The 13,747-nt window shown below is 40.8% G+C and overlaps 1 protein-coding gene across 13 annotated transcripts in view; it reads left to right on the plus strand.

Moving 5' to 3' along the window:
• The window catches only part of ARID1B (AT-rich interaction domain 1B), a 449,892-nt gene that overhangs the window by 126,218 nt on the left and 309,927 nt on the right, over positions 1–13,747 (plus strand). For all 13 annotated transcript variants that reach the window (XM_043592659.1, XM_043592667.1, XM_043592660.1 and 10 more), the window contains exon 3: positions 9,465–9,614. In XM_043592659.1, the coding sequence (XP_043448594.1) occupies positions 9,465–9,614 (150 nt within the window). The remainder of the gene's footprint in view (positions 1–9,464; positions 9,615–13,747) is intronic.

Consider the following 13,747-nt stretch of genomic DNA (forward strand, 5'->3'; position numbering starts at 1 on the left):
CTATTTTGTATCCTGCTATCCCTTAAATCCCACCTTAATAATCATTCTTGCTATTAAATACATATTATCTCCAGTGAGGTTCATTAATAAGCTGATATGTTCTGGGTACCTGGGCGGTTCAGTTGGTTAAGCATTGACTTCAGCTCAGGTCATGATCTAATGGCTCATGGGTTCCAGCCCCGTGTCGGGCCTGGAGCCTGCTTTGGATTGTGTGTCTCCCTCTCTCTCTGCCCCTTCCCTGCTCATGTTCTCTCTCTCTCTCTCTCCCTCTCTCTCTCTCTCTCTCTCTCTCTCTCTCTCTCTCTCTCTCTCTTTCTCTTTAGCAAAAATAAAAAAACATTAAAAAAAATTATGGGGCGCCTGGGTGGCTCGGTTGAGCGTCCGAGTTTGGCTCAGGTCATGGTCTCGCAGTTTGTGAGTTCGAGCCCCGCGTTGGGCTCTGGGCTGACAGCTCGGAGCCTGGAGCCTGCTTCGGATTCTGTGTCTCTCCATCTCTCAGCCCATCCCCTGCTCATGCGCTATGTCTCTCTGTCTCTCAATAATAAATAAACATTAAAAAAAATTAAAAAATATGGGGTGCCTGGGTGGCTCAGTCAGTTAAACATCTGACTTCAGCCCAAGTCACCATCTCACAGTTCATGAGTTTGAGCCCCATGTCGGGCTCTGTGCTGACAGCTCAGAGCCTGGAGCCTGCTTCAGATTCTATGTCTCCCCCTCTCTGCCCCTCCCCTTCTTTCTCTCTCTCTCTCTCTGTCTGTCTCTCTCTCTTTCTCTCAAAAATAAAAACAAACATTTAAAAAAATTTTAAAAAATCGGATATGTTCTTGAATCCTGCCCCCACCCCAACCAATCCCTGTTGATTGATGGACATTTAGACATTTAGGCTATTTACATATTTTCAGTGGCAATGCTATCATGGGGGTGCAGTGAGCTTGCTACACATATCTTTGCATACTTGTTTCACATTTTTTCTCAAGGTATATTCTTAAAAGTAGAATTGTTTCTGTACATATTGTAACTTGCCCTAGATGTTTGAATTTACATACGCACCATGATTATTTCAGTATACCTAATTGCTGTGTACTATTTTGGATTACATAAAGTGAAAATATGAAAACTCCTTGTTAAGTATCTAGGAACAGTCATTGTCAAGTAGGAAATTTACATGTAGGCATAAATAAGGCAGTGATGGTTTAACATAAATATGCTATAAAACATGTGAAGTCAAAACTTTAGATACATTAGTTGTTAAGTATGTATACATGTTCTGCTAGTGGTTTTTAAAGGTATAACTTAACATACACTAAAATGCTCAGATCTTAAGTGTACCATTTGATGAATTTTGACACATAGGTACATCCATTAAACTACCAACCCAGTTAAGATGCAGAATATTTTTGTCACTCCCACAAATTCCTTCATGCCTGATTTTAGCCATTCTCCATATTTCACAACCAATGTTAAGATCTATTCTATTACCATATATTAAGTTTGTGTGATTTTGAATTTCACATAAACAGGTAATACTGTGTTTTGAATGTGTCTATACTTAATATAGTTCTGGAGGGAACTGTAGATACCAAACCAGACTATACTTTTTAGAACAAAAGGATCTGAGGCTGATGTGAAAATTATATTAAGAACAGTAGGTCTTTCAAAAGAATGAAGTTAGACCCTTAACTTACACTATGTACAAAAAATTAACTCAAAATGGATTCACAGACCTAAACATAAGAGCTAAAATCTATAGAACCCTTTTTTTCCCCCTTAAAGTTTATTTATTTATTTTGAGAGACAGAGAATCCCAAGCAAGCCCTGTGCTGTCAGCGCAGAGCCCGACATGAGGTTCCATCTCATGAACCGTGAGATCCTGACCTGAGCCGAAATCAGGAGTTGGATGCCTGACTAAGCCACCCAGGTGCCCCAGAATCTGTAGAACTCTTAGAAGAGGGGTGCCTAGGCTGGCTTAGTCGGTGGAGTGTGTGACTCTTGATCTTGGGATTTTGGGTTCAAGCCCCATGTTGGACGCATAGAGATTATATATATATATACACTTATATACACACACACACACACACACACACACACATACACACACACATATATATATACATATATACACACACATATACATACGTACTTATATACAAACATATACACACATTTAGGTAATATACATATGTAATATACACCTATATACATATGTAAAAGTATATACATATATAAAAGTATATACATTTATATAAATATATACATATATATATTTAAGAAATAAAATTCTTAGAAGAAAACATAGGGGAAAGCTTCATGACATTAGATATAGCAGTAATTTCTTGAATGTGAAGCCAATGCACAGGCAACAAAGGAAAAGATAGGTAAATTGGACTACATCAAAATTAAAAACTTTGTGCACGAAAGGACACTAATCAAGAGAATGGGGGCACCTGGGTGGCTCAGTCAGTAAAGGGTCTGACTTCGGCTCAGGTCATGATCTCAACAGTTCGTGAGTTTGAGCCCTGCATCTAGCTCTGCTCTGGCAGTGTGGAGCCTGGACCAGAGATTCTCTCTCTTTCTCTCCCTCTCTCTCTACCCCTCTCCCACTTGCGTGTGTGCCCTCTTTCTTTCTCCTTCTCTCTTTCAAAATAAACTTAAAAAAAGACAATGCAAAGGCAACTAATACAATGGAATATTTGCAAATCCTATCCAAAATATTTAATGCACTCCTACAATTCAACAACAGAAAACAATCCAATTAATAAATGGGCAAAGGAGATAAATACATTTTTCCAAGTAAGATAAACAAATGGCCGGTAAGCATGTAGAAGGTGCTCAACACCACTGATCATTAGGGAAATGAAAGTCAGACACACAAGGAGTATGATACCACTTCATACCCAGTAGGATGGCTATTACAAAACAAACAAACAAGCAGAAAACAGCAAGTGCTGTCAAGGATGTGGAGAAATTGGAACACTTGTGCACTGCTGGTGGGAATATAAAATGGTACAGCCACCGTGGAAACAGTATGGCGGTTCCTCACAGAATTAAGCATAGAACTACCATGTGATCCAGCAATTCCACTACTGGGTGTTTATCCGTAAATACTTGAACAGATGTTCGTGTGTCCTTTTTCATGGCAGCATTGCTTGTAATGACCCCAAAATAGAAACAACCCAAGGGTCCATGATGGATGACTAGATAAGATGATTTCCCTATATTAACGTGTCTGTGATAAATTTAGGACGATGTAAAGTATTTCTTTTGATCTTAAATTGTTTCCCTCTAAAAGGAAGGACAAAACTGATAATGTAAATAGATTCAGATAATCCAGAGGTGACAGATCTGTAATAGAAACCAAAGTGTATTTTAGTAACATAACTTCCTAATCAAGGAGGATTATAATATCTGTTCCCAATGTTTTTGTAAGCTGTTGTGGAGATAGAACATTGGACGGGACGATTGTGTAGCCCAAGGCAGAAAGCTCTTACATTTATATGTCGGTGGTGTGTGATTTATAGTATGTGTTTTATATACCTATTCCAGAAGGTTCAGTCAACAAATACTCATTGAGCTCTTACTGCGGGCCAGGCCTTGTGAGTGCAGTGATGAACTAAACTGCCAAGACCCCATTTTCTATGGGATTTACATTCCAGTGGGTGTGATAATATGCTTGTAGTCAGGTACATTTGAGAAATCCCAGATTTAAAGGTGGATGTGTTTCCTAACTTCTTTTAATATACTTAACACACCTTTTAATATACTTGTACGTTATGTTTTATATTTTTATGTTTACTTCTCAAATTTTTTCGATTATAGGATTCATTTCTGTGAATTAACTTGCCAGATTAGTGCCCCTTGTAGGTGCCATTAGGTTTCGCTGGCGTAAAGTCCTTCCTGTCAGGGATTTATCAATCTTCAGGAAAGGTAGGAGACCCTCGTGAAGTCTTTGGCTTCATCTTGCCCCTTGTGAAAGGCAAGAGATTAGGGGACCTGACTTAGCAGTCAGGGATGGGTCTCTGGAGCAAAGATCTAGCTGGGCCTCTTTAAATAAAGCAGCTGACCAAGGCATTTTCCTCTCCAGCCCCTTCATGGGGCCTGGCTCCTGCTTTGTGTGGATGCTGGGGTGACATCTATGCCTCTGCCTTTTTGGGGGAGGGGAGATGTGGGATGGGGGGAGGTGAGCTCTTTATTTCAGAATTTTAAATTATGAAACAATTTACGCATACAGAAAAGTACGGAAACAAATATAACGGACAGTTGTGTAACTACACCAAAATGGTTGGGTGTTAACATTTTGCCACATCTCCATATCTCTGTCTTTTTATAAAGGAAAAAAGGCAGGACTGAGCGCCATCCCATCTCTTCCCCTCTCCCCCTCCAGAGAGTGTCATCTGTTCCCTTTTCAATGCATGGTTTTCAGTGAATACTTTAACTATATATATATATATATATATATATATATATATATAATATAACTATATATATATATATATAATATAACTATATATATATATAAACCCCCAAACAGTATTTTTTGTGTGTATTAAAAATTCAGACAAATGCTATTATGTTGCATTCTTTTGTTGCTTTTTAAAAAAATTCAGCATTATATTGTTTAGATTTGAGCCATTTTGATCTGTAGGCCTTACTACATCCTTTTTTTTTCTTTTTTTGTAATTGTATAGAATTCCATTGTATGGCTATAGCAAAATATGTTTTCTTTCCATTTATCTACTTGTCAGAGTTTGATTGTGTCCTCTTTCTGGCTTTGTAAATACTATTGCATCGAGTATCCTTCTTGGGACACCTGTGAGTGTTTTCGTATGCATATATTTATAAGGGGAATTGCTGGATTATGGGGTCAGTGCACCTTTAAACTTGGTGAGGAAACTGTTTCCTAAAACTTCTTTAGGACGAAAACTGGAGAGAAGATAAACCTTGATTATTTCTTCAATTTTGAAATATGAGCAAAGGGTTCAGGATAAGGTATAGTGAAAAACGGGGCCCAGAATTTCTGTACATCTAACATGATACAGAGATGTGAAAGTTGATACTCCCATTTTTTATCAGAGTGGTTTCCTAAAATAAATACTTAAAGTAAGTGGATCATTTTTAGCTATACTTTTTCCCTCTTCAGTAATATAGGAAAGTATTCATATCTCTTTGAAAATTGGAATAAATTTTTTGTTATTATGTGTGCTCATGCTCCGCGTAAGATCTTCTTTATTTAGAAATGAGTGAAATAAATTCTTGTTTTTAAAAAACAGAAAAGCTCTGCTCTCAGGCATTTTCTGGAGATTTCCATTTGGTTTAGCTTAGTGATATTTTTATTCAAACTGTGATAAAGGTCCAGAGCGTTGGCTGGGTATATAATGGCCTAGAGGGTAAGCGGTTAATAGCCGAGCACTGTGCCGCTGTTAGCGTGAAGTTCACTGGTCTGCCTGTTAGATGAAGCTGAACATAGGCATCTCAAAGAGTTGGGTGGTACAAGTGATTTCAGTTTTATAAGATGTTCCTTCGTTAATTTAATTCTTTATATACTAACTTGATTCAGGAATCCACTGAACAACATCCATTCATTCAGCAAACATTTATTGACTGGCAGGCCCTCTCCCCAGAGACATTCCATGAATGTGGGAGCTTAATGTCTAGTGATGAGGACAAACAGTAAACACAACACCCAATTAAGGGGTTTACTGACTCAGTCAGACCATCTCTGCCGTGTGAAATGGAGTTGGAACTGGCATGAGAAAGACGGTTGGGGCTGTGCTTGTGTAGTTAGGCTGGCCGGGGGAGGGTGGATCTGAGCTACAAGTGCTTCGTGACCCCAGCTCCCGGCACTTGGTCCCTGGTCCTCACTGAAGTCTTGGTTGCATTTCCCTTGCACCCAACATTCTGGGGATGTCACTTCTCCTGAAGGTGTTTGAGAACCAAGACGTACCCGAGAAGACCCTCAGCAGCCAAAATGGATTTTACAGGATTTGAGGCGGTAACGGCTCCCACGCTCCCCTCATGGACGAGTCCCCTGGGCCTTCGTGTTTTTAACCAGTGCCACGGGCTCCTCAGTCCTCAGCAGATTCTGTTGAGGATGGAGGTCAGCGGTGAGCGATGGCCGGGTGCCTGGGTGGCACATAAGGCAGGCGGCAGAGCGAGACCATAGTTACCCAGTGGGGTTTGTGCAGACGGCTTTCGGCAAGAGGCTCTGGGGCCTTTAGTGTATCCTGGCTCAACCTGCTGATTTATGTTTTATGATGGTGATTGTTTGGCTTAAGATTTTAGAAAAGTATATGATAGATCTTTGAAAGCCATGTCTCTGAATTGATTAAAGTAAGAGCAGTGTTGATGATTAAAGAACGTAGACTTTAGTTCCAGACAACTGAGGCATTAGATTTAGAAATTGAGTTTTGAAAGAAAAACTTAGGAAATACTTAATATTTTAGAGAGAGCACTGCAACTTGTAGTTCGTTTTTTTTTTTTAATTTTTTTTTTCAACGTTTATTTATTTTTGGGACAGAGAGGGACAGAGCATGAACGGGCAAGGGGCAGAGAGAGAGAGGGAGACACAGAATCGGAAACAGGCTCCAGGCTCTGAGCCATCAGCCCAGAGCCTGACGCGGGGCTCGAACTCACGGACCGCGAGATCGTGACCTGGCTGAAGTCGGACGCTTAACCGACTGCGCCACCCAGGCGCCCCATGCAACTTGTAGTTTAAGAAGTAATGGCATCTGTGTAGAATTCCAGGTAGGATTATTATATTGCTGGTTATAATAGGAACATGAGTTAATAGAGAAAATAGGCCCTATCTTGTAGATAGGGGTGTGAGACAGATACGGTTATGTGACTGACCATCTTCACACAAGTGAGGCACAGTAGGACTCAGATTTGGACTTGACACGTTTCTAACCCAAAGACTCTTCAGCTAAACAGAGTTCAGTGATCTCCGCTTCAACGTGGCTGCCATGGAAGGACAGGGGACGGGGTTCAGTTGATGGGCACCAGGACCCAGGTCTCACTGACAGGCTGATTGTCCCGTGTTATCAATCACCTCACCCCCGGCTCTCAGAGGCGGAGCTGCCTGTTAGGTCAGTACCAGGTGAATTAGGCCCATGTATCTAAAAGGAGAGCAAATAGGTTTAATGGTGGAAGACGGCTGTAAAATTTCCCAAGCAGAAGTTTTTGATGGTTTCTCCTCCGAAGTTGGCCGTGTTCTGCGGACTGCGGCCGTGGCTCCGTTGAACGTTTGCTTGTAGTCCCAGCAGCCTACCTGGGCTCCCCTGCACCCTGACTTGCCCCCCGCTGCCTTTGGAGAGCTCGAATAGACCGTGAGGGTCTAACACGTATATGGCTGTTCCAGTGTTAGTCGCTGCCTACAACACGCTCTGTTGTTGTCCTTCTTAGAAAGTAGAGCCCCGCTCCCCAAACGGCACATTCATACTGTGTGTAAGGGTTTCTGTAAACCAGAAAGTCAACATATTAAAGTGCAATTCCCAGGGGAGTCGCCGGCTGTGTTGATTGAGCTTTACAGTAGTTTTAACACTGGCAAAAGTGTTATCCTAACTGCTTCAAATCAAACTGCAAAGATGCTTGTGTGAAATCTAGTATTAGATATCAAATCAACATATGGGTGCTGAACGGAAGGATATGTGTTGTGGTAGTATACGATATTCTAGCATGTGGAGTTGTATTTTATGGAAATTCTTTGGCTTGGCTTATGGCAGGGACATACATTCATTATGAGATATCAAGCTGTAAAATAAATAAAAGCAAAGAATTCAACTGTGCAGTTAAATGGTTTTCAGCACAAACTTGTCTGCTCTACTTTGTGCTCTACTAACGTAGGGTCTGCGTGATGAGGCATTTGTGAGCCATTGTGGCCAAACGTTCGTGATTGTTGTCGACAGGCCTTGACGATAATCTAGATCAGGTCAGAAAGAAAATGAACTTTAGCTTTTGGCATTTTTCTCCTTTTTCTTCATTGTATGTCTTAACAAATTACCGTGCTAATTGGTGTTAGAGGCAAAGCGTTGAATATTTTTCTCCCTTTACCATTCCTTCTTTTTCCTCATTTGGTATTTTATAGCGATTGCGTTTTAAAAAAAATTTTTTTTTCAACGTTTATTTATTTTTGGGACAGAGAGAGACAGAGCATGAACAGGGGAGGGGCAGAGAGAGAGGGAGACACAGAATCAGAAACAGGCTCCAGGCTCTGAGCCATCAGCCCAGAGCCCGACGCAGGGCTCGAACTCACGGACCGCGAGATCGTGACCTGGCTGAAGTCGGATGCTTAACCGACTGCGCCACCCAGGCGCCCCGCGATTGCGTTTTTAAATGTGTGTCTGGAACAGATCACTGAATCCTTGAGTATGTGGGCTCATGGGCTTCTCGTTCTGGGGTTTTCAGGTGGACCATGTTGTTATTAAGAGTGCCTTGGTCATCCTCGTCTCTGGAGTGCTTTTTGCTATCCTGGTCCCGTTTTCCTTTTCCTCTGTTGTTCTCTCTTCCAATTAGAGGGGAAAAATAAGGCAATAGAGATTTCATTTGAAAAAAAATTTAAAAGTATCATCCGTGGTGTATTACATGAGCAAAGATTATAAGGATGTTTAGGTTCGTGCAAATTAGAGATGGGGGAGGGAAGACTCATCTAGAACCTTTTTGCCTGTGTCTTTGGCGTTTGCAGGGTAGTGCACTCTGCTTTACACCATTACGTGTTTCATCAAGTAGGAAAATACTATCTTACTATTAGATATGAATCCTTCCCTCAAGAACTCATGTTGTTGGTTATATTGTGTTACATGCATAGTACTGTCTTTTAAAAGGGTTTTATTTGATTGTAAAGTGATGTAGTTTCTTTTTAGCAAGAACAGTAAATAGAATTGCTGATGTAACTGGTGTAGTATCTGCTGCTATGCAGTTGGGGCTTTTTGACCTTCGTTGAAACAAAAATACGCCCTATACAGGTACCCAAGCCTCAAGCATCCTACAAAATAGTAGTAAGTGCGCTCGGACTGTTGGAGTTCATTTTCATTTTGAGCTTGGCACGAGAATGGATTAACATAATGCTCTTTTGACTTTCTTAGAGGCTAATTGTTTTTTTTTCTTAACATAACAGCATTTGATTAGTTTCACGTGTACAGTCTACACCTCGCCAACTCAGTAGAGGCCGACGTGTTTTAATGTCAGTATTAGGAAATGCCCCCCCCCCCCCCGCTGGATTTTTATGAGGTTATCAATATTTGATATCTGTTGAAATATTATTTTTTTAAACAAATTTTCTTTTTACTTCGTTGATAATATGTGTCCAGAAGACAGTATGGCGATTTATGTAATGGAGGGAAGATTAAAAATACTGAATTCAATTGCTTAGCCGAGAGCCCCCGCACGTTGATGAATCGAAACCGTATTTGACCGCCCTGGATTGCACATTTTGACTCTTCTCGCTTGTGTTTTGCTCGTCTTGTCGACAGATGCCGCCTCAGTATGGACAGCAAGGCGTGAGTGGTTACTGCCAGCAGGGCCAGCAGCCTTACTACAACCAGCAGCCGCAGCCCCCGCACCTCACCCCGCAGGCGCAGTATCTGCCGCCCCAGCCCCAGCAGCGGTACCAGCCCCAGCAGGTGAGCGCAGCCGCTGGGCCCCGCCCCCGGCCCGGCCCTCCAGGTCTGTGTCCCAAGGCCAGACTGGGCTCTGACGCGTCTTCTTGTCCCGCCTGAAAGAGTCTGTTTTCAGTGGGGGGGGGGGGGGGGGGGGGGGGGGGGGGGGGGGGGGGGGGGGGGGGGGGGGGGGGGGGGGGGGGGGGGGGGGGGGGGGGGGGGGGGGGGGGGGGGGGGGGGGGGGGGAGGGGGGATGTAATAATGAGAAAATGCCGAAGTACATCAGATCTGAACTGCTCGTTTGTTTACGGATGGATGTTCGAAATTGTAGAGTGGGAAGAATACACTTACTCGGAAAAAATGGTTTTATCGACCATTTCATCTTGCTAGTTGGCACCTACGTGGTATTCCCATGTTGAGCTTTTTGGGGGTTTTTGTTTTAATGGTAAGTGCTACTCTATCAAACACCGTTGCCTGTGCAACTCTTCTTAAGCTACCTCATGAACTGATAATTGCTTCAAAATACTAGAGGGAATCATGTACTTTAAGGATATTGAGCAGTGTGTAGTTTAAATTAGCCTCATTAAATACTCTTTTATGTTATCGGGCTGTGTATTTCAGCTCCCGTGATCGGTAGAAAAATCGTACATATGCACGTGGTGAAATGATTCAGTCTCCTCTTGTTTTTTAGAGGTTGACACGGAGTGATAGGAAAGGGCTCTGTGAGCTCGGGACTCTTACTCTGAATCCAGATAACACGTTTAATAGCACTTCCAGTGATACGCGTCAAAATGTAACTTTCCATTTCATATTTTCCTTCTTTCTCTTTTCATGGGGTGGAGAGGGAAGGCAGTGACATTGATGATTCAGTTTTCAAAGTGCTTGCACATGTTGAAGAGATTGTTGATGCTAAACAGGGTGAAAAAAAAATATATGAAGTTTGGGGTGCCTGGGTGGCTCAGTCGTTAAGCGGCCGACTCTTGGTTTCGGCTCAGGTCATGATCTCACGCTTTGTGATGTTGGGCCCCCGAGTTTGGCTCTGCGCTGACAGCACGGAGCCTGTGTGGGATTCTCTGTCTCTCCCCCTTCCCCTCTCGTGCTTTCATGTTCTCTCTTTCTCTAAAAATAAAATAAAGTTAAAAAAAATAAATATGTGAAGCTTAATTTATTTTAATTTATTTTATTTTTTTAAGTTTATTTTGTTTATTTTGAGAGAGAGCACGTGTTGCATGTGCTCAGGGGAGGGGCAGAGAGAGGGCGAGAGAGAATCCCAAGCAGGCTCTGCGTCAGCCAGCGAGGGACTGGAACTCACGAACCTTGAGATCATAACCTAAGCCTAAGTCAAGAGTCAGATGCTTAATTGACTGAGCCACCCACGCGCCCTTGAAGCTTAATTTTAATTCAGCTGATTTCATAAGTATTTTCTTGGGTTCTTTGGAATCTTTTCCCCTGTGACTTCTATTTAAGAGTTTTAAAGAGTTTATGACTTTAAACAAAACATGTTAAAACAGCAGAGATTGAAATCCTGTAGAATCTTGTGGGGTTTTTTTGTAAATGTTTTCAAAATTCTGAAACTAGATGAAGGAATTTATGGAGGTAGGAATGTATATTTCAGTTATATGGTCTAGTCTTGTAGTAAGATGTGGGAGAATTAAATAATCTTCCAATATCGTTTTTTTAAGTGAGAGAAACTAGTGTCTGAGTTTATGATATAGAAAGTTCTAGGCTTTTTCAAGGGCTTTCAGCACCTGATTGAACTTCTTGGTAGACACAGGACGTTTTCTCATGCCATCAAAATTTAAGAAGGACTGAATAGAGAGATTACGTTAGTATTTTACTTTGTGTGCTAAAATAAATCTCTGACTGTAAAACCAATCTGATTAAGGATTCTGAGCGCCTGGCATTTCCTTGGAGACCAAGCTCAAATTTACTTCCTTTATGAAGCATTCACTGATGTCTTCTATCACGTGGCAGTTAGTTATTTAATAGCCTTCACATTTAAATATTTAAAGCATACTGCAGGTGAAATCTTATTTTAATGAATACTATTTTAATGTGCTTGGTTTAGGACTATTGTATGCTTTGCTACTACCATTATTTTATTGATTTGAGTGTGCAGATTATATGGTAGGAAATACTATATGTAGAACCATGGCTGTCTAATGTAATTATTGTCATTCCTGTATGTTCTGAGACAGACAAACATTTTTTGAACTCTATGAGAAAGGTTTTCTTGTTTTCATATTCCCCACCTGTAGAATGTTTTTTAACTTTCGGTAAGTTCATTATGGGACAAAGAGGTGGAGATCAGAGACATTTATGTGGCTGAATCAGAGGGTCTTGTTTGACAGGAAGAACTTCGGTATTTAGGGAGTTAGACGTTCAGATAGATTTGGGAAGTTTGCCTAGGAAATTAGAGTTAGCATTTTGGATATGGTTAGCACCTCCCAACTAACCAACAGGATAGTTTCAAAATCAAGCTGAATTTTACTAAGAATTTATAATTCTGAATTCACATACATTTAAAAACCACAGGAAGCTCAACTGTATTTAATGTAGTGAGCCAGTATTTCCTAACAGACAAAACATTCTTTTCTGTACACTTTCTTGTTTCCAAACAGCGTAACGTGGTCTATTGATTTTTATATTAGGGAATCAGTCAGCAAATAATACTTTGTGTCTTTTGTTAATAGGATTGATACAAAAAGTGATTTTCGGGTTCCATGAAGACACCTCACTCTGTGTCTTTAACATTTGTCAACGTGTTATGTTTGGAATAATCAATACATTCGTATATTTCAAAAAGTATGAGGAAAGGATACAGATAAGCTTCCCATCACAGTCCTCCTGAGTAGTTCAGCCCCACCTCACCCTTTGCCAGATAACCACGTGAGTATGTTATCTTGCATCTTTCTGGAGTATGTTTATACAGAAGAGCAAGATACCGTATTTTAGTATTAAATTATTAAATGTTTGTTTAGTTTTGAGATAGAGAGAGGACATGTGTGTGTGCAAGCAGAGGAGGTACAGAAAGAGAGGGAGGGAGAGAGAGAATCCCAGGCAGGCTCTGTGCTGTCAGCACAGAGCCCGACACGATCCACAAACCACAGGATCGTGACCAAAACCCAGAGTCAGATGCTTAACTGACTGAACCACCCAGGTGCCAAGATTCCATATTTAAATTTTTACTCCACTTTCCCACAAATGGTGGCATACTGTAACATGCACACTTTTCTGTTCTTTGTTGTCCTCCTCTCCCACCCACTTAAGGGTAGTTTCTGTCGAACTTGCCAAAGGAGCACGTTAAAGTAACCCTTCATTCTTTTTCATAGCTTCCTTTCATTTTATGGACACACCGCGATATATTTAACCAGTTCCCTTTTGATGGTCATTTAGATTAGTTTAAATTATTTGCACTTCAAACGAGACTGCCAAGATAAACTTTGTATATGTATCATTTTGTAAATGTGCGAGTCTGTCTGTAGGATAAATTCCCGGAAGTGGGACTAGTGTGTCAATGGGTGTATGCAGTTACAGTTTTGGTAAATATTGCCAGATCGTTCCTTTGAGGGGTCGTACCAATGTATACTCACACTATGAGTGTGTGAGAGTACCGGTTTCCCTACACTCGTGCCAGTAGCATGGTTTTTACTAAGCTTCTGGATTTTTGCCAGTCTGATAATGTAATTTTAATTTGCATTTATCTTGTTTTGAGTTCTGTTGAATGTTTTATATACTTAAAAGCATTTGCATTTCTTTTTTTTTATTGTGAATTCACACCTTTTTATCTTGAATTTTTCTATTCAATTGTTGGTCTTTTAAAAGTTGATTTAATAAAAACCTATATATATTAGGAAGACTGGATCTTTGCCTGTGATATGAGTTACCAACAACCCTCCCTCACCTTGTCATTCATCTTTTGACGTTAATTATGGTTTATTTGTTTGTTTGATCTTGCAGAGGAGCTTTTTAAATTTTAAAAGGTATGTATGTAGTCAAAATTATCACTCTTTTAAGATCTCTGGATTTTTTTTTTTTTTAAGTGTGAGTTTGAGCCTTCCACACTCCAGAGTTTACAAAGGAACTCTCCCATGTTATTTTGGGAGTATTTTCATGGATTCGGTTTTACATTTCACTTACCCTAATCCAGCTTAACT

Source organism: Prionailurus bengalensis, chromosome B2 (genome assembly GCF_016509475.1).
Source record: "Prionailurus bengalensis isolate Pbe53 chromosome B2, Fcat_Pben_1.1_paternal_pri, whole genome shotgun sequence".
NCBI classification, from domain to species: domain Eukaryota; kingdom Metazoa; phylum Chordata; class Mammalia; order Carnivora; family Felidae; genus Prionailurus; species Prionailurus bengalensis.